Raw genomic sequence first — 17,885 nt, 5'->3', positions numbered from 1 at the left:
TAACCTTTGGATCACTTATTTGGGGAATTGCTGCTCCCAAGGTTCTCTCTGGAGAGAAAACTCAGTCAGAAAACTCAGGAGAGGGTAACAAACTGTGGTTCTGATACAGAAACCTCTCCACAAAGGAATTCATGCATAGCAGGATTGGGTGAGGGAAAGAAGGAAAACGCATCTTGCAAAGAAGAAAAAAATACAAAAAACTTGACCCTAATTTTTTCCTCTCAGAGACTGACAATTGAGAAATGACAGCACTGGGAAGAGCCTGGAGAGTTTAGAAATGGCCAGATGCCCTCAGGAAGATTGAAATGTCTGCAAGAGTGTCAAATAAATGCTGCAATGAGAGACACCTTGGTTAAACACTGGGTTTGTTGTCCAAAGCTGCCCCCTTACAAAGCCAGATGAGAACCAGCTCCACTACAACTTCTCCAGGTGAAGAAAAACCTTCCCAAGTTGGAATTGTCACAAGCTGATCCCACTTACTGTGACAGCAGCTCACTGCTCCTACAAAACCCATGGACCCTTGACAAAATGTGGTCCTTCCCTCATGTTGTGAAAGCCAGGTCAGGCTGGTTGTGATGCACAAAACCACAAAGAGCATTTGGAAAGCATCAGTAAAAATCTGCTGCCTGAATAAAAGGTGTTTTACTGCTCAGAGTAGTTCCATAGGAAATAAACACTGCAAGGAAAGCAGGAGTGGTGTGGTGGGAGGGCAGCCCTGGATGTCCCTTCACATTCCTCCTGCTGTCAGGAATAAAATCAGCACCTGGGTCCCCTCCCAGGATAATTTCTTGTAGAGATGCTCAGACAGGAAGGTTTGGGACATGATTCCCTTTAACAGCAGAGCCAGGAGTAAGGAATATTCTCTAAACCAACAGGATTCTCCCACTCCTGGTCTCTGTGTCCATGCCAGGCTCTGATGGGGAGGGGAAAGCAAATTATTCATAATGCCTGAAAGATAATGAACCCCATTATATCAGCATTAGTAGTTTAACATAAAGCCTCAAAAGCCAGAGCCTTCAGAGGTTGTTCATAATTATTTGAGGATTCTGTTGCTGCAGTGATGTGGTAACTCCTGTGGACTGGAATTTCCTTAGGCACAACAGAGAGCTGAGCATAAAATGTGAAGCCTTAACTTCAAATTTTCTGGCTTTGGCTTAAGTCTGCCTCACAAAGGCCCTGCAATGCCTTTTGATTGTGTTTTGTCATGCATTGCCCAGCATCAGGGATAATGCAAGCAGGCACACTGTCACTGACTGGGGGAGATCATTCAGATCTGAGGGCCCTGTGACACAGCTCCCAGTGCTGCCACTGCCATCAGCCCTGATAAGGCTCTCCTGAGACACACAGCAAACTGAAAAGGTGACAGGATGGGGTGCATGGCCTTAAAACATGGAATTGCTCTCAGATTCTGTGCTACTGTAGGGCTTTGAGACTTTCTTTGAAAGAGGAGCAGGTCAGGAGGAGAGACAACTGGGCTACAACCCTTAACCCTTTTTTCCCTCTGGGTATTTCAGTAAAACTCTGTAAGGGGCTGTGATCTTTCTCTACAGGGATGAACCTGCACATCTTGAAAAAGCTGCAGGTGCTGTGAGACTCCACGCAGGATCTGCTGCACAGCACAAGTTTCTGGGAGTGAAAAAGGCTTTCAGAGCCACACTGACCCACTGAGAGCAACGCTCCATAAAGAATGGTACAAAATCACATCAGTGCTGCTTTTTAGATGGGATATTGGGAAGAAATCTTTCCCTGTGAGAGTAATGAGGCCCTGGCACAGGGTGCCTAGGGAAGCTGTGGCTGCCCCATCCCTGGAAGTGTCCAAGGCCAGGCTGAACAGGTCTTGGAGCAACCTGAGGTAGTGGAGGGTGTCCCTGACCATGGCACGAGGTGAGGACTGGGTGATTTTATAGGTCCCTTCCCACCCAAACCATTCTGAGATTCTGTATTCAGAGTCAAGCACCCGGGCAGACCCACCAGAAGACTTCTCCCTTTACAGTCTGGCAGAAGAATGACAGCAACTAGCCAGAAGGGAAAGAATTAGGAATTCAAGAGCTGAAATTCCTGCAGGAAGAAGCCCCAGAAAACAGAAGGATTTCTTAAGTTGAAAACAACAATTACCCCAGACCTCACCATGTCCTCCATGCAAAACACATTTGATTAAACCACTCTCCTCCTCAGTACACTCTTTTTTTCCCTGGCACACAACCATAACAAAGCTATTTATCTCTAAAGGCTGGAAACTAAAAAAAAAAAAAAGCCCAGATCATTAGAGGACAAGGTACACTTGAATTAAAGGCCACAGGCACAGTGAATTCAAATGAAATCTGAAGTACCATAGGTTTTACGTTGCTGGGAGAAGGACACACAATTCCTTGTCTCATTATCAGCAAGACATTGATTTTCTGTGGAAGTGTGCTTGAATTGCTCTTGATAGATATTACAACTTTCCTTCTACAAGAGGAGGATTGGTTCTTTCTAAAAACGGTTGGCTTTTTTAAAAAAAAATCCTCCTTGTACTTATTTAATCGTTTCCCCACAGCAATGCAATTGATGGAGAAAATAGCTCAGCAAAAGCTCATTTTCTCTGCTCACCCCCAAGTGAATCCATTGCCTCATTTATATCTTTTATCTCCGTAAGATCTTTTTTGGTGCATAAAATATTTCATTCATTAAACTGCAAAGCGGCGAGGGGGGAAGGAATATCTGCTTAAACCCATCTTGTGGAATTTAAATATGGGTGTGGATAGGATGACCTGAAAAGAAAAGAGAGTTTGCTTTCATTTTATTTTTGCGTAGCAATAAAATGAGGGTGCTTGGCATCCAATTTTTGTGTTAGCAAAGAAAAAGGATGATCATTTTATTCATTAACACAGGAAAAGTCTGTGTGTTGACTTAGAGCAATAACAAGAGGAATAATGACTTTTCCATGTTTTTTTGTTTTCCATGGCAGCCAACGTCCTGGAAGAAGACTCAATGGAGCAGGACATCGAGAGCCCTGTCACAATCCATCAACCAAAGTTGCCCAAACAAGCGAGAGAGGATCTGCCAAAAAACATCAGCAAAGAATGTGCCAAGAGGAAAATCCAGAGGTACGTTCGGAAAGATGGGAAATGCAACGTCCACCACGGGAATGTCAGAGAGACTTACCGGTACTTGACTGACATCTTCACCACCCTGGTGGATCTCAAGTGGAGGTTCAACCTGCTGATCTTTGTCATGGTTTACACGGTGACCTGGCTCTTCTTCGGCATGATCTGGTGGCTCATTGCCTACATGCGAGGGGACATGGATCACATAGGGGACAGCACGTGGACCCCCTGCGTCAGCAACCTCAATGGGTTTGTCTCAGCCTTTTTATTCTCAATCGAGACCGAAACCACCATTGGGTACGGTTACCGGGTCATCACGGACAAGTGTCCCGAGGGAATTATCCTGCTTTTAGTGCAGTCTGTCCTAGGTTCTATCGTCAACGCCTTCATGGTTGGCTGCATGTTTGTGAAAATATCCCAACCCAAGAAGAGGGCAGAAACCTTGGTTTTTTCTACAAACGCAGTCATTTCCATGCGGGATGGAAAGCTGTGTCTGATGTTCCGAGTAGGAGACCTTAGGAATTCACACATTGTAGAGGCATCAATACGAGCCAAGTTGATCAAATCCAAACAGACAAAGGAGGGGGAATTTATACCACTCAACCAGACAGATATCAACGTAGGTTATTACACAGGGGATGATCGTCTCTTTTTGGTTTCACCACTGATCATCAGCCATGAGATTAACCAGCAGAGTCCTTTCTGGGAGATTTCCAAAGCCCAGTTGCCCAAAGAGGAGCTAGAAATTGTTGTAATCCTAGAAGGAATGGTGGAGGCAACAGGTAACATTTCTTATACTTTGTATGAGGTAAATGCTTTAATTTTAGCAAGGAAAATCAGTGGTTTTGCTTCGTTTTAAAAGAATCTCTTCCACAGTCGTTACATTTGAAAAAGGCGTCCGTTCTCTGGTGAGCTTCAAAATTAAAAGCATGCCCAGTTTAATTGTCTGTTCCATCTTGCCTAACGGAATTAGTGTTGTTTCTGCTCTGTTTGGGAAATGGGATAGCATCTCTCATTTTCTAAATTTTTCACAGCATGTCACCCAGTTATTTGTCATTCTATTGCAGGAGCAGCTCAACCACAGGGACCTTGTGGGATAAAATTGCTTAGGGAAAAACAAAAAAAAAAAAATTCAATGCAAAACTCTGTTTGTGATTAACGTGGAAGCACCGTGGTCCTGCTGCTTCCAATCACCCCTGGGTATCTGCAGAACAACTGCCAGCCCTGTGGCATTCCAAGGCTGGATCCAGTAGGAAATGATGATGTGTTCAGTTCTCTCTCTTTTTTTTTTTTTTGTCTTTTTTTTTTGCCTGCTCATTTTCCTTGGTTTTTGTTTTAACTTGTAACATGGCGCTTGTTCCACTCTAGCTCACAAAAGGACTTGGTGTTTCACTGGGGCCAACACAGGAGTGCACAGAACACTGGAAGCTGGGATGTACAAACAAGGAATGTTGTGTCACCACAGTCTTGTGGAGATGCTGGGTGATTGTTACCTGCAATTATGCAGCAGAACAGCAGAAATCACTTGGTGCAGGGAAAAAAAGTGCTTGAAATTCGCAGCAAATGCACCACAAAAAAAATGTTTCACTTTTGTATTAAAGCCAGAATTACAGAAGGGTACTTTTATCTGTGCTTTAGAAGCTGGAGGTGTTTTTTTTCCTGTTAATAACAGCATCAATGCCTGAAATGAGTAAATATAATCAACACACGGGAATGGCTATTATAAAATGAAGATTTTATGTGTTTGGGGGAGGAGAAAACATTGATTATAGGAATATAAGAATGAAATTTGCCATTTTTCCCCACAACTGCAGCAAAACCCAGGAAAGTTTGGGCACGTGGATTCCACAGCTCTGACAGAGGCATAACCTCTCCAACCCTGACTCATGTTTTGCAACTGGAGCCAGGAAATAAAGAGCAGTCTCTTACTAGAACATGTGTGTGTGTTTCACACATCTATTATGTGGTGTCAGAAGAAAACTGCATTTGTCACCATATAATAAACGTGTGAGACAAAAATGGAGCAGGGGAAAAAAAAAATAAAACCAACAAAAAACTGAAAGGAACTTGGCAGGGAATTTGAAGTGGTAAATGCAAGGCTTCCAAATTTTCCAGGAAGTAGGTGGTACTGAAGAGAAATCAAGATGAAATGTTTAGTGCTCCTGATCTGTGCAGTAGGCACTGAGATTTCAAACATCTGCATCACCTTCGGGTGAGACAATGAGGAAATTGCTGTTTGTTCCCTGAAACCATCCTGAGATCTCGGAATTGCAGCTGAAGGAACTTGACATCCCAAGGGGGCGGGGGATATTTTCAGTTTTGCTGAACACCGTGTTTTCCAGCAAAGTGATTGGCAAGTAGTGGAAGAATAAAAAATGTCTCACCAAAACCACCTACAAGATCAAAAGACAGAATATTTCTGCAGTGCAGCAAATGTGGATTCGTTGGTTTAGAGTCTCATCTCTCTCAGTCTGTGACCCCCTCTTCCCTCACCTCATTTTCACCCCTGCACACCCCAGGGCTCTCTGGGGTGTCCTTTGCTGCTGTGGCCTGACCACCTCTCCCACTCAGCCATCACCAGCCTCCACTGCAGCACAAAACCCCTCAGACTGCTTGGGCTGGCAGAGTTTGAGATAAAATCACATTTGTCGTTATCTCAAACCTTTCCAGTCCTTATCAAGAGAGAAACTGGATGCAGTGATTTGGAAACCCAGGGAAGATATCCAGGATTAAAGAGTTTCACTCGCACTGGATGGGTCCATTTCCCATTTTAGACTGTTGTGTTTGGGCAGAGTCTCCTGCTGAGTGAGATATGAGCAGAGGGCATCAAATAATGTCAGAATTATCAGCACAATTTCTAAAACAAATTTGTGCAGGAGTAGCTTCTTGTGCTGGGCTTTGACCCCATGTGTTGAGTTTTTTGTTTTTTTTTTTTTTTGTTGAAGGTACAATCAGGCCAAACTTCTACAAACACTAGGAATTTTCACTCTTTTAATTTACAAATATTTACACATTGCATCCTGGCAAACACTGAAAGCCAATTTAGGCAGTCAAATATCCACCTTTCCTTCTTCCACCTGCTGCAGAGTGAGAGCAGGGAAAGAAGCTGCTCACAGCAGCAAAGCCCAGCCCTGCATTCCTGCCAGCAGAGTTTTTTTTGGAATCCAAAGTTATAAAAGCTGAAGCCAGGAAAATGTGATGTCACCTACAGCAGTGTCCTCATTTGGTGTCACTGCTGAGGGATCCAAACCAGGCTGAGGTCATCGGGCTGTGTCAGCCATCAGAAAAGCCACTCCCAAATCTGAGCAGGGAAAACAATCCTTTATCTGTTTTCAGAGCTTCCCCACTCAGATACAGCTTCAATGAGAAAAAAAAATGGAAATGATAAGGGTAAACCGTTGCTAATGTTGTTATTAATTATTGATTCTGCTTAAATTTGACTCAACAGGTAAATACATTCATAATACTTTCCACCCTAAGTGCTCCAAAATCACATTTATCTGTTGCATGAAACACAACTTTTATGGATTCTCATGGGAATTCTGCATTGTGTGTTAGGACAGGAAATTAAAAAATAATGCATTTTATTACATGACATTAAAATAATGAACCAAATTAAAATTCAGCAGAAAGTTCAACTCAAGGACCCCTTAATTCCCCATGGAAGCATTGCCATAACTTCCAGAGATGCAAAAAGAAGTGGGTGTGTCTTTTCTAAGGCACATAACAAAGTATTATCCCAGGGGCAATTCCTACACCTTGGTTATTCCCATTCTTTTTGCCATGAAAATCCCTTTGAGGGCAGAATCCTCAGCAAGGCATTTTCCAAAATCATGAAGTCAATCTGACTCCTTCATCCAGCACCATCAAACACTCAAAATAAGGCTGGTTTTTAAAAATATTTGTTATGGATCCTTTCAATATGCATTTTTCTTGATTTATTTACAGCAACATTTAAAAATATCTCTTTGCATTCAAAAGATAAAATTTTTGCAAAGATTTATCTCTGTGCTTTTCCTGGTGGTGGTGCACATCTCTCCAGTGTCCAAAAACATTGATTTTGGGACAACAAAAGCATGTTAGGCTGCTGTGGAACCACTGAGGAGCCTTGAGGAATGGGGGGCAAAAAATCCAACCAAACTTCACTGCAGCTGGAGGACACATCTGGTATTTCCACATTCTGCAGCCCCAGTTTCCCAGAGCTTTAAATGTAAAATAATCTACAGTTAATAGTATTTTATGAAAACTGAATCCTAGCCATAGGCTTAAATTTTTTAAGTCTTTTTTACCTCATGAAATCTATTTCTAAGTGAAGCCTTATCATCATAAGCAAAGTAGGTATTTTAAAAAATTAAGCAAATGTATAATTTTGATAAGGAAATAGACCCATAAGAAGGAAAGGAAAGCCTTTTAAATTTGGAAGGTGAAGTGGGAAGGTCAGGTAGTCTACAATAGCTAGAGAAACTGAGAGAAATAAACTCAAAGAGAGAGAGAGATGGAAAAAAAAAGGGGGGGGGGGAAATGGTGAGAAAGAGAAAAATTATGAACCAGACTTGTGAAGTTGTGTCTGGCCAGTGGGATGCACTTGGTGACACTCTGGCAACTCCCTCTGCCTAAAAATAAACACTTGAGCATTGAACAGTTCCAAGGAAAGAAAATGATCTGCACATTTGTAGCTGTCAAAAAAAAAACAAAAAAAAAACAAAAACAAAAACAAAAACAAAAAAAAAAAAAAAAAAAAAAAAAAAAAAAAAAAACACAAAACATAACAACAAAAAAAAAAAACAAACAAAAAAATAAAAAAAATTTTAAAAAAAAGCAACAAAGCTAGCCAGAGAACCTCAGGTTCAGAGGGATAATTTTACAAATAAACTCAGAATAGTGTGCATTTATAATTCTGACACAGGGGGCAGCTTTGAGAGCAGCATCTGCAGGAGGTTTTACAGCTACAGAAACAACCACACTTGCCAGCTGTGGAAAACATGTGTGCAAAGCAATAAAATGTTCACTTGGATGGTTATTTATACAGCAAACAGTGTTATCAACCAGACAAATACTGTATAAAGCTGTTCCTCTCTTCACTACAGCCCCTTTGACTGACTGGTTTGTTGTGGGTTTGATTTCTCTGGGATGAAATGCCATATTTACCCCTTAGCCTTGCCCAGTCCTAGCAAATATCTCCCTCTGATATGGATTTAAGCAGCTCCAACCCTTCAAAACCTCTCAGCAGACTTCGCTCTCTCTCCAAACAAACATTGCTGGGGTTAGAGTTTCTCACTTGAATTTTCTACTGCTCTTCAAGGAAAAAATATTTATCCTCTCCAACTGCTTCTTAAGGGCATGCAGGTGACAGGAAGAAAAACACCAGGATTTCTCCCACCTGAGCATTTCTGCAAGACAAAGAACAAAAGTGAGTTTCATTGTGCTCCAGGATGTGACTGAAATGCCGTTTAAGCAGGGTCAGGAACAAGTGGCTTCTGCTCCAAACTGGATCATCTTCATTCCAGAAAAGATCAGACCACGAGGGCTCTCCAGTCTGCAGCTTTCCTTTCTATTTTCAGAGTTCTAACATCTCCTGCTGCTGGGTGCTAGACTTGGACAAGGTTTAACTTCTCACACATCCCCATTTCCCTGGAGTTGCCAGCAATTCCTTTCACTTCCATCCCATTTTAATTTTACTGATTCCATTAAAGCATTCCATTGTTATTTATTGTCACACAGAAAATTCGAGGCATTAGCAGGAGGGGAGTTCTAAATGCCAGCAGGGAAAGGAATTCCCACCTCATTGGGATGTTTCCTTCAGGAAGATTTCTCTACAGGTAGAAAAGATGAGTTTCATTGCTGAAGAGGATTGCAAGACTTAAAGGAGGCAATTACAATTTCACAATAGTCAAAACTATGAGGAATAGCAAGAAATCGGGGAGCAGTGTTTGTGGGAAATAAAAAGGAGATGCTGATTAGGAATATTTCAACTAAAATTTTGCTGTATCTCACTTTCAGGGAAAAGGGATTACACATTTGTTCAACAGCTTTATTCTCTGGGTAGTGCTGTACTTTGCAAACCTGTTATGAATGTTTGAGAATGGCTTTTTGTCCATCTCTCACACATTTCTTACCAATTAATTCCTCAGCTCTTCACAACTCCAGCTGCTCCCTCACCCCTAAATGTTCAAATATAATATTCAGATTCAAGCAGTAACTCATGCTAAAAGGTAAGATCTCTAAAAGGTATTTAGGGATTACCTAACAGATCAGATATTATGAAATAATTCTGTGCTGACCACGTATCAGACTTGCACAAGAAGAGCTTCATTTTGCACCTCCTGTCTTTGCAATCCCTCCAAGATCTCTGTGGGCATGGAGGAAGGGCAGGTCCCAGTTCTTTCCACACTCCCACCACCTCCCCTGTCAATACTGTTCCTTCCTAAACCAGAGCCAAGCACAAAGAGGTGCCCCAAAATCCTGAAAATTTCCACTTTTTGAGCTGCAAAAAAAAAAAAAAAAAAAAAAAAAAAAAAAAAAAAAAAAAAAAAAAAAAAAAAAACACAAAACATAACAACAAAAAAAAAAAACAAACAAAAAAATAAAAAAAATTTTAAAAAAAAGCAACAAAGCTAGCCAGAGAACCTCAGGTTCAGAGGGATAATTTTACAAATAAACTCAGAATAGTGTGCATTTATAATTCTGACACAGGGGGCAGCTTTGAGAGCAGCATCTGCAGGAGGTTTTACAGCTACAGAAACAACCACACTTGCCAGCTGTGGAAAACATGTGTGCAAAGCAATAAAATGTTCACTTGGATGGTTATTTATACAGCAAACAGTGTTATCAACCAGACAAATACTGTATAAAGCTGTTCCTCTCTTCACTACAGCCCCTTTGACTGACTGGTTTGTTGTGGGTTTGATTTCTCTGGGATGAAATGCCATATTTACCCCTTAGCCTTGCCCAGTCCTAGCAAATATCTCCCTCTGATATGGATTTAAGCAGCTCCAACCCTTCAAAACCTCTCAGCAGACTTCGCTCTCTCTCCAAACAAACATTGCTGGGGTTAGAGTTTCTCACTTGAATTTTCTACTGCTCTTCAAGGAAAAAATATTTATCCTCTCCAACTGCTTCTTAAGGGCATGCAGGTGACAGGAAGAAAAACACCAGGATTTCTCCCACCTGAGCATTTCTGCAAGACAAAGAACAAAAGTGAGTTTCATTGTGCTCCAGGATGTGACTGAAATGCCGTTTAAGCAGGGTCAGGAACAAGTGGCTTCTGCTCCAAACTGGATCATCTTCATTCCAGAAAAGATCAGACCACGAGGGCTCTCCAGTCTGCAGCTTTCCTTTCTATTTTCAGAGTTCTAACATCTCCTGCTGCTGGGTGCTAGACTTGGACAAGGTTTAACTTCTCACACATCCCCATTTCCCTGGAGTTGCCAGCAATTCCTTTCACTTCCATCCCATTTTAATTTTACTGATTCCATCAAAGCATTCCATTGTTATTTATTCTCACACAGAAAATTCGAGGCATTAGCAGGAGGGGAGTTCTAAATGCCAGCAGGGAAAGGAATTCCCACCTCATTGGGATGTTTCCTTCAGGAAGATTTCTCTACAGGTAGAAAAGATGAGTTTCATTGCTGAAGAGGATTGCAAGACTTAAAGGAGGCAATTACAATTTCACAATAGTCAAAACTATGAGGAATAGCAAGAAATCGGGGAGCAGTGTTTGTGGGAAATAAAAAGGAGATGCTGATTAGGAATATTTCAACTAAAATTTTGCTGTATCTCACTTTCAGGGAAAAGGGATTACACATTTGTTCAACAGCTTTATTCTCTGGGTAGTGCTGTACTTTGCAAACCTGTTATGAATGTTTGAGAATGGCTTTTTGTCCATCTCTCACACATTTCTTACCAATTAATTCCTCAGCTCTTCACAACTCCAGCTGCTCCCTCACCCCTAAATGTTCAAATATAATATTCAGATTCAAGCAGTAACTCATGCTAAAAGGTAAGATCTCTAAAAGACAGGTATTTAGGGATTACCTAACAGATCAGATATTATGAAATAATTCTGTGCTGACCACGTATCAGACTTGCACAAGAAGAGCTTCATTTTGCACCTCCTGTCTTTGCAATCCCTCCAAGATCTCTGTGGGCATGGAGGAAGGGCAGGTCCCAGTTCTTTCCACACTCCCACCACCTCCCCTGTCAATACTGTTCCTTCCTAAACCAGAGCCAAGCACAAAGAGGTGCCCCAAAATCCTGTGATTTTCATCATTTTTCATCACTGCTGAGCCTACACAGGTTATTCCCTGCAGGGCTCATGATCAGAGCAATGACAGGATCCCAAAATTTGCTTTAATTGTGGCCCTGCTGCTGTTTCCCAAGCAGAAAGGCACAGTGGGAAGCTGGGCTGGCACCCTTGTCATTGACCAGCAGTCTTCCTAAAATCCTGTGACACCTAAACTTTTCCTAAAATCCTGTGATTCCAATCACTTAAACTCTTCCTAAAATACTCTTATTCCAGACACTTAAACTCTTCTTAAAATCCCGTGATTTCATTCACTTAAACTCTTCCTAGAATCCTGTGATTCCAGACACCTAAACTCTTCCTAAAATCCTGTCATTCCAGACACCTAAACTCTTATTAAAATCCTGTGATTACAGACACTTAAACTCTTCCTGAAGTCCCGTGATACCAGACACTTAAATTCTTCTTAGAATCCTGTGATTCAAGACACTTCAACTCTTCCTAAAATCCTGTGACTTCAGACACTTAAACTCTTCTTCCTAAAACCCTGTGATTCCAGACACATAAACTCTTCTTAAAATCCTGTGATTCCAGACACTTAAATTCTTCCTAGAATCCTGTGTTTCCAGACTCTTAAACTCTTTCTAAAATCTTGTGATCCCAGACACTTAAACTCTTCCTACAATCCTGTGATCCCAGACACCTAAACCCTTCTGCCTAAAATCCTGTCATCCCAAACACTTTAATTCTTCCTAAAATCCTGTGATTCCAAACACTTAAACTCTTCTTAAAATCCCGTGATTCCAGACACCTAAACTCTTCCTAGAATCCTGTGATTCCAGACACTTGATCTCCTCTGTTTCCGGCCTCATTTCAGTCAAGTTTCCCAGCAGTGTCAGCCCAGGAGCACGGCACTGCAGAGCTGTCCCTGCTCAGTCCTTGGAGCCCCAGACCCAGCTCAGACCCCAGGGAATGACAGGAGGGACCAGTGCCCGTGTCCCACACTGTTCCCCCCCTGGCAAATCAAAGGGAGGATGCTCTGCAGAGGGCACCCCAGCCTTATCCAGGTCAGAGGATTCCCCAGGCAGGATTAGCTCACTGAACACCTTCCACCTGCTCTCTGAGTGAAGATGTGATTCCTGAGCCCCTCAGAGATGTGCTGGGGGCCACTGGAGTGCCTTTTCCATTCCAGAGCACTTCCCAAGATGACACCAGGAGCCTGAGCGTGCTCAGCTTCTCCCCTTGCTCCAGGAACAGTGTAAGAAAAGGGTCAGCACCGAAACATTTTCCTGGAAAATGAAATATTTTGCTGGTTTTCTAATTTTAGACTTTCACTTTTGGTCATCTGGGGTTCTTACCTGCCTGGAGATTATGCTGGTGAAATCCCAGCATGGCTTTGAGTCCGGGCAGGGTCTCACCCCTGGAATTTTGCTGGAATTAACTGATTCTTTCATGTTGATTACCTTTTTGCTCAGCTTGATTTCCAGATATGAAGTCTGTCTGGGTAGCCTGCAGTTCAAAACCTTGGGAAATATTTTTTGGTGAGCTCTGCTCCCTCCCATATTTCTAAAAGATTTTTTCACTTCTCCCCTTGATGCTTATCTACTTCCAGCTGTATAATATTCTTTCCTCCTGTTTCCCTGAATTGTAATGAAGGATAAAATTAAGGCTTTTAAGAAGAGTTTAAGTGTCTGGAATCATGGGATTTTAGGAAGGGTTTAAGTGTCTGGAATAATTTTGCATAACCAGAAAGCACCTCTAAAATTACAAATATTTACATCTGTTTCTAAAGAATGTAGAAAGATTATCCACCTTCAGCAAAAAGTTTGCACAAAATTGAATAGAGCAGCAGCTGTAAAGCCAAAAGTGACCTAAAAGTTTAAAGAATGAGCGAAATTGTGAATTAAACCAGAAATTCAAACTCAGCAGTTGATAGATTAAAAAGAACAAGGCTATGGACTGCAGAAACACCACTGGCTATATAAAGGACATGAAAAAAATACAGAAAATTTATGAGTTTAAATTTTTTTATCCTAGAAAGCAGCTGCCAGCACTAAAAACTCCCATCATGGCACAGTTCCTGGGATTCCCAAGGCCTCTGAAAAAATCCTCAAGGGATTTAAGGAAAAACAAATCACAAAGAATTGCAGTGATCTCAGTGGTCTCAATCACAGTATTCCAAGGAAAATCAGACAAAGTTTGGACTCCCTGCCATGCCCTTGCTCGCTCATTCCCTCTCCTTCATTCCAAAGATTCCCAAGAATGATTTAAAGAAAGTCACAATGCTCTCCAAGATCTCTTTTCTTCCTGATTTTGGCAATTTTCCTTAATTGGGATTTCTGTAGAATGACATAAACCTTTAGCTTAAAAAAAATGGGATTTTAATAAATACAGGACTGTTGAATATGAGATATCCCATTCTTACAACTTACACCAGAAAGAAACCTGATTTAAAGAAACATTCAAAACAAAGTAAAAAGGAAGGAAATCTCCAAAACCAAATTTCCAGTGCTTATGAGGAACATGTTTGAGATACCTAAGGAATGCTAAAATTTGATTTAGAAAAATGAATTCAGAGGGAATATTTGGCTGAATTCCCTGAACTTCCCAGAAATGAGTATTGGGGAGGGTAACTCACACTCTGAGGTATTTTGTAGGCTCCTCCCAGGCTTCTCCCAGCAGTTTGAATTTACAGAGTGATGAACTGGACAATTAATTTCCACTGGCAGGTCTGATCAGGATTTATCTCCCACCAGGAACAAAGAGAGGTTACAGCAGCCCAAATCTCTTCTGGAGGAAACTCCATGGCAGGGGCCAAGGCTAAAAGGGGAGCCAAAGCCCAGGGATTTGTCAGGGACAGAGTTGGGAGAGGGTGAGGATACCCAAGAGGATATCAGGATGTGCCTGATATCACAAAAATGGATAGAAATCCCCTCCAGCCTAAATTTGCCTGTGATTATAAAACTCCAAGGTGGCTCCTCCTTGTTTTTAATAACTGTGAAGAACTGAATGGCTTTGAAAAATTCATAGCTCAGCTCAGAGCTTTCATTGTTCTCCTCTGTCACTATTGAAGAAATTGTGGATTATGCATCTTTGGCATCTTTCTGCCCCTCTGGAGGTTGAGATGAGTGTCCAGCATGGATTGGCCATGGATTGCCTGCTCCTCTCTCCCTGGGACAGGCTCCCTGTGATTCCAGCTGCCAGCAAAAACCCAGCTACAAACAATTGCTGAATTGTCATTATTGTCATTATTATCTTTATCATCATCACAACTTGTGTCTAAAAGACATTCCAGACTTTTTGAGGGGAGCCTTAAACAACATCGAGGTTGACAGCTTTGATTCCACATTTCTGACTGGCACAGACCAATGTGAACTGGGGAGAGAGAGAGATGGGGACTTCCCCTAAGGAAAAAAAAATCCATCTGACTGTGGCAGAGCTGCCAGGCACCACCAGAACAAAAAAGATTAAAAGATTTATGAGTCAGCCACTCCAATTAAATTGTGCTGGCACTTCTTTTAATCAGCCATTAGCTTCTATTTTCTTCTTTTTCTTTTTTTTTTTTTTTTGCAACCTTGCATAAGAAGTATTAATTTATTACACTTAGATCTCCAGAGTGGGAAAAACCCCCATCCATTTTCATTGTTTTCCAATTCTGTTTCCATTAATCTCCTTTCCCAGTGGGAAGACAACAAATTAGCCACTTTTTTCAGATATTAAGTGCAGCAATGAGTCTCTAACTGCCAATAGGGCTGTGACAGATGCCATGAAAAAGTGTAGAAGAGTCCAAAGCCAAAGGTTTTGAGGCAGCCAAAGGTTTTGAGGCAGTCAAAGGTTCTTGTCTGGCCAAAAATCTGCTTCAAAGGCAGCAGCCACAACTCCACAGCTGTGAAGGGGAGGAGGCTTTTCTTTGCATTGTAAGGAAAATGCTCTTCTCCTGCCATGAGTCAAGGGCTCAATCTCCTCCTTTAGACACTCCCTTCAGGGCTTGATCACAACTAAACCAGGATTTTAAACCCCTCATAATTAGTCAAGATCCAAGGTTTAAAACATAATAAATGAATTGTAACCTTGCTACGTCTTCCTTTACCCTCCAAAGGGATAAAAAATACCCATCAAGCATTCAAAAACCAGCAGTGATAGAAATTCAATCCAAAACCCTCCCCTCCCAGTGTGGATCCAAGGTTTAATGTACAGTTTTGAGCCTGATCCAAAGCCCTCCCAAACCTGTGGAGCAGGACTCAGTCTCTGGAGGACTCTGAATTAGAACCCTAAAGGACTGAATTGAGCTGTGCAGTGCCTGTCAGCTCCTTAATGGTCTCAGAGAAGAAGCAATTAAGGCTCTAATTAAGAGGCAAATGGAAGGTTAGAAGCAGATGAATGTTTATAATCTAGATAAAGTACCCACACTGGAAGTTTTGGTTTTACAAGATCTGAGGTGACTTCACAGCCAGGGGAGGAGGAAGGGTGGATCCATGCAGGGTGTCCTTCCCTCAGGAAATCTGTCCTGCAGCCCTGAGTTTTCCCTTCTGCCCCTTCTGCAGATGGATGGAAAGAGCCATTCCACAAGGGCAGACCAAACAAACCTGGAATATTACATTGTACAAACTGTCCATGGCAAATAGAGACACTGCAATGGACAAAATTTCTCAGTCTGTGGAAATTGTCCTTCCTCTTTTGCCCTTCCTTGGCTTCTGAGTTCATCCCCCCACCACACCTTCCATCTATCATCTGTGGTTTGAGGCTTAATCTGTTATAAAGAAAGGAACCAAAAGCCAAAATTCCAGCAGGTAGCAGATCTATTACAAATATGGGCTAAGAATTCCATTGGAAAGAGAACTGGAGCAGAGGTTTCTGAAAACACAGATCTCAGGGCTGATTCTCTTTGTGGCAGGTAAGACAGAGATCACATCTCTCCTAAAACTCTTTTCATTATATTCTGTATATGTCACACCCAGCAGACCAGAGTAACATGGTAAGAAAAAAAAAAAATTAAAACATTTCCAGGAGTTCCCCTAGAATATTTTGTGCAGATTAAACTCTTTCACTCCTTGCTAGCAGAACCCAGGAGACAGAGAATCCTAATATTTCAAAGTAGTCTTCTGAAGAGCCTCTGATGCTGAAAAGGACCTCTGATGGGGAAAAGACACCAGTCAAGCTTTAGTGATGTCTACAAAGTGGCCAGAATCCAAGGCACACAAAGCTTTAAATAATCAGAGCAATTTCTGGCCAGCACCTTCCCCCTGAGGGCTGCACCACAGCCAGGGCACCAGGAGCTGGTGCTGCTGGAGCCTCGCTCTTCAGCCAGCTCTGATCTCCAGCTTTATCCACTGGCACATGGAAACAGCCTGCGGGCAGCACCAAATGAGCCTGATCATCTCTTAGGGGCTGAAACAAATCCCCAGGGATGCAACAGCAGCCAAGACAGAGGTGAAAATCCTTGGCTGATTTGCACCGAGAGTAAAGGGGAGCTGTGGGACTGAGGAAAAATGGGAAAGAATTAAAATAAAAAGCAGGAGAGAAGGGTTAGACAGGATCTTGGGAAGGAATTGTTCCCTGGCAGGGTGGGCAGGGGCTGGGATGGAATTCCCAGAGCAGCTGTGGCTGCCCCTGGATCCCTGGCAGTGCCCAAGGCCAGGTTGGACACTGGGGCTGGAGCAGCCTGGCACAGTGGAAGGTGTCCCTGCCATGGCAGGGGTGGCACTGGACGACCTTCAAGGCCTCTTCCAACCCAAACCATTCCATGATTGTACAATATTTTGTCTCTATCATCTATGTCAGGTTGCCAGGCTCCTCTCTCCCGCCTCAGCACGCCCTCAATGTCCCCCAGGCACCTGGGAGATGGGGGACACCAAAATCTGTGCACTGTCCTTCAGGGATGCAGGAGGGATCACACCCAGGGGACCCCATGGAATCCCCAGGCAGTGCTGAGGCAGCTGGAGTAGCATCCTGCAGCCTCATTCCCCAAAAAAAGCCAGCACAGGGATGTCACAGGGAGAGCAGTGCCCTTCAGCCAGACACCTTCCAGGTGAACACAGCACCACAAACCTTATCTGCACTGTTCCACTTACTGCAGGACTGGAGAAGATAAGGAAAAATCCATTTTAAAGCAATTTCATGGAGGATGGCCATAACTTACTTAAATAGACAAAATACACAACATACCTGTAGGTTGTTTGGACAAAAGGAGAAGAAAATAGCAGGAGGAGCAGGGGTAGTGGCACAAAAATGACACTTAGTGTGCAACTGGGGCCGTGAAAGCCCAGAAAATGCAGGTTGTGCCATTAATGCATGCTGGTGTTTATAATATGTGTTATAAAGTGTTTATCATGAGACCCCGTGGCATCACACTACAAGGAAATGATGAAACCATGCTGATATAAAGAGGATATTCCAAGCAGGTGGTGGCATTAGGCAGCAACTGTGTTTTCCATAGATGTCGTGTAATTACAGTCAGCTCAGGCTGGGAAATCTTGTAAAAAAGTATTATTTGTGCTGGGGTAGTTCCCTTCTGTTCTCCAGGCTGTAAAATCTTGCTTTTTTCATTATTGTGAGCC

The 17,885-nt window shown here is 42.4% G+C and overlaps 1 protein-coding gene across 1 annotated transcript in view; it reads left to right on the top strand.

Annotated features, from left to right (window-relative positions):
• The first annotated feature begins 2,940 nt into the window (after positions 1-2,940).
• KCNJ6 (potassium inwardly rectifying channel subfamily J member 6) overlaps positions 2,941-17,885 on the top strand; it is a 35,176-nt gene continuing 20,231 nt past the window's right edge. The window contains exon 1 of the mRNA XM_041487769.1: positions 2,941-3,868. Within this exon, the coding sequence (XP_041343703.1) occupies positions 2,941-3,868 (928 nt within the window). The remainder of the gene's footprint in view (positions 3,869-17,885) is intronic.

This window comes from Pyrgilauda ruficollis, unplaced genomic scaffold (genome assembly GCF_017590135.1).
Source record: "Pyrgilauda ruficollis isolate IOZ18807 unplaced genomic scaffold, ASM1759013v1 scaffold84, whole genome shotgun sequence".
NCBI classification, from domain to species: domain Eukaryota; kingdom Metazoa; phylum Chordata; class Aves; order Passeriformes; family Passeridae; genus Pyrgilauda; species Pyrgilauda ruficollis.
This window is presented reverse-complemented; position numbering and strand designations above follow the sequence as displayed.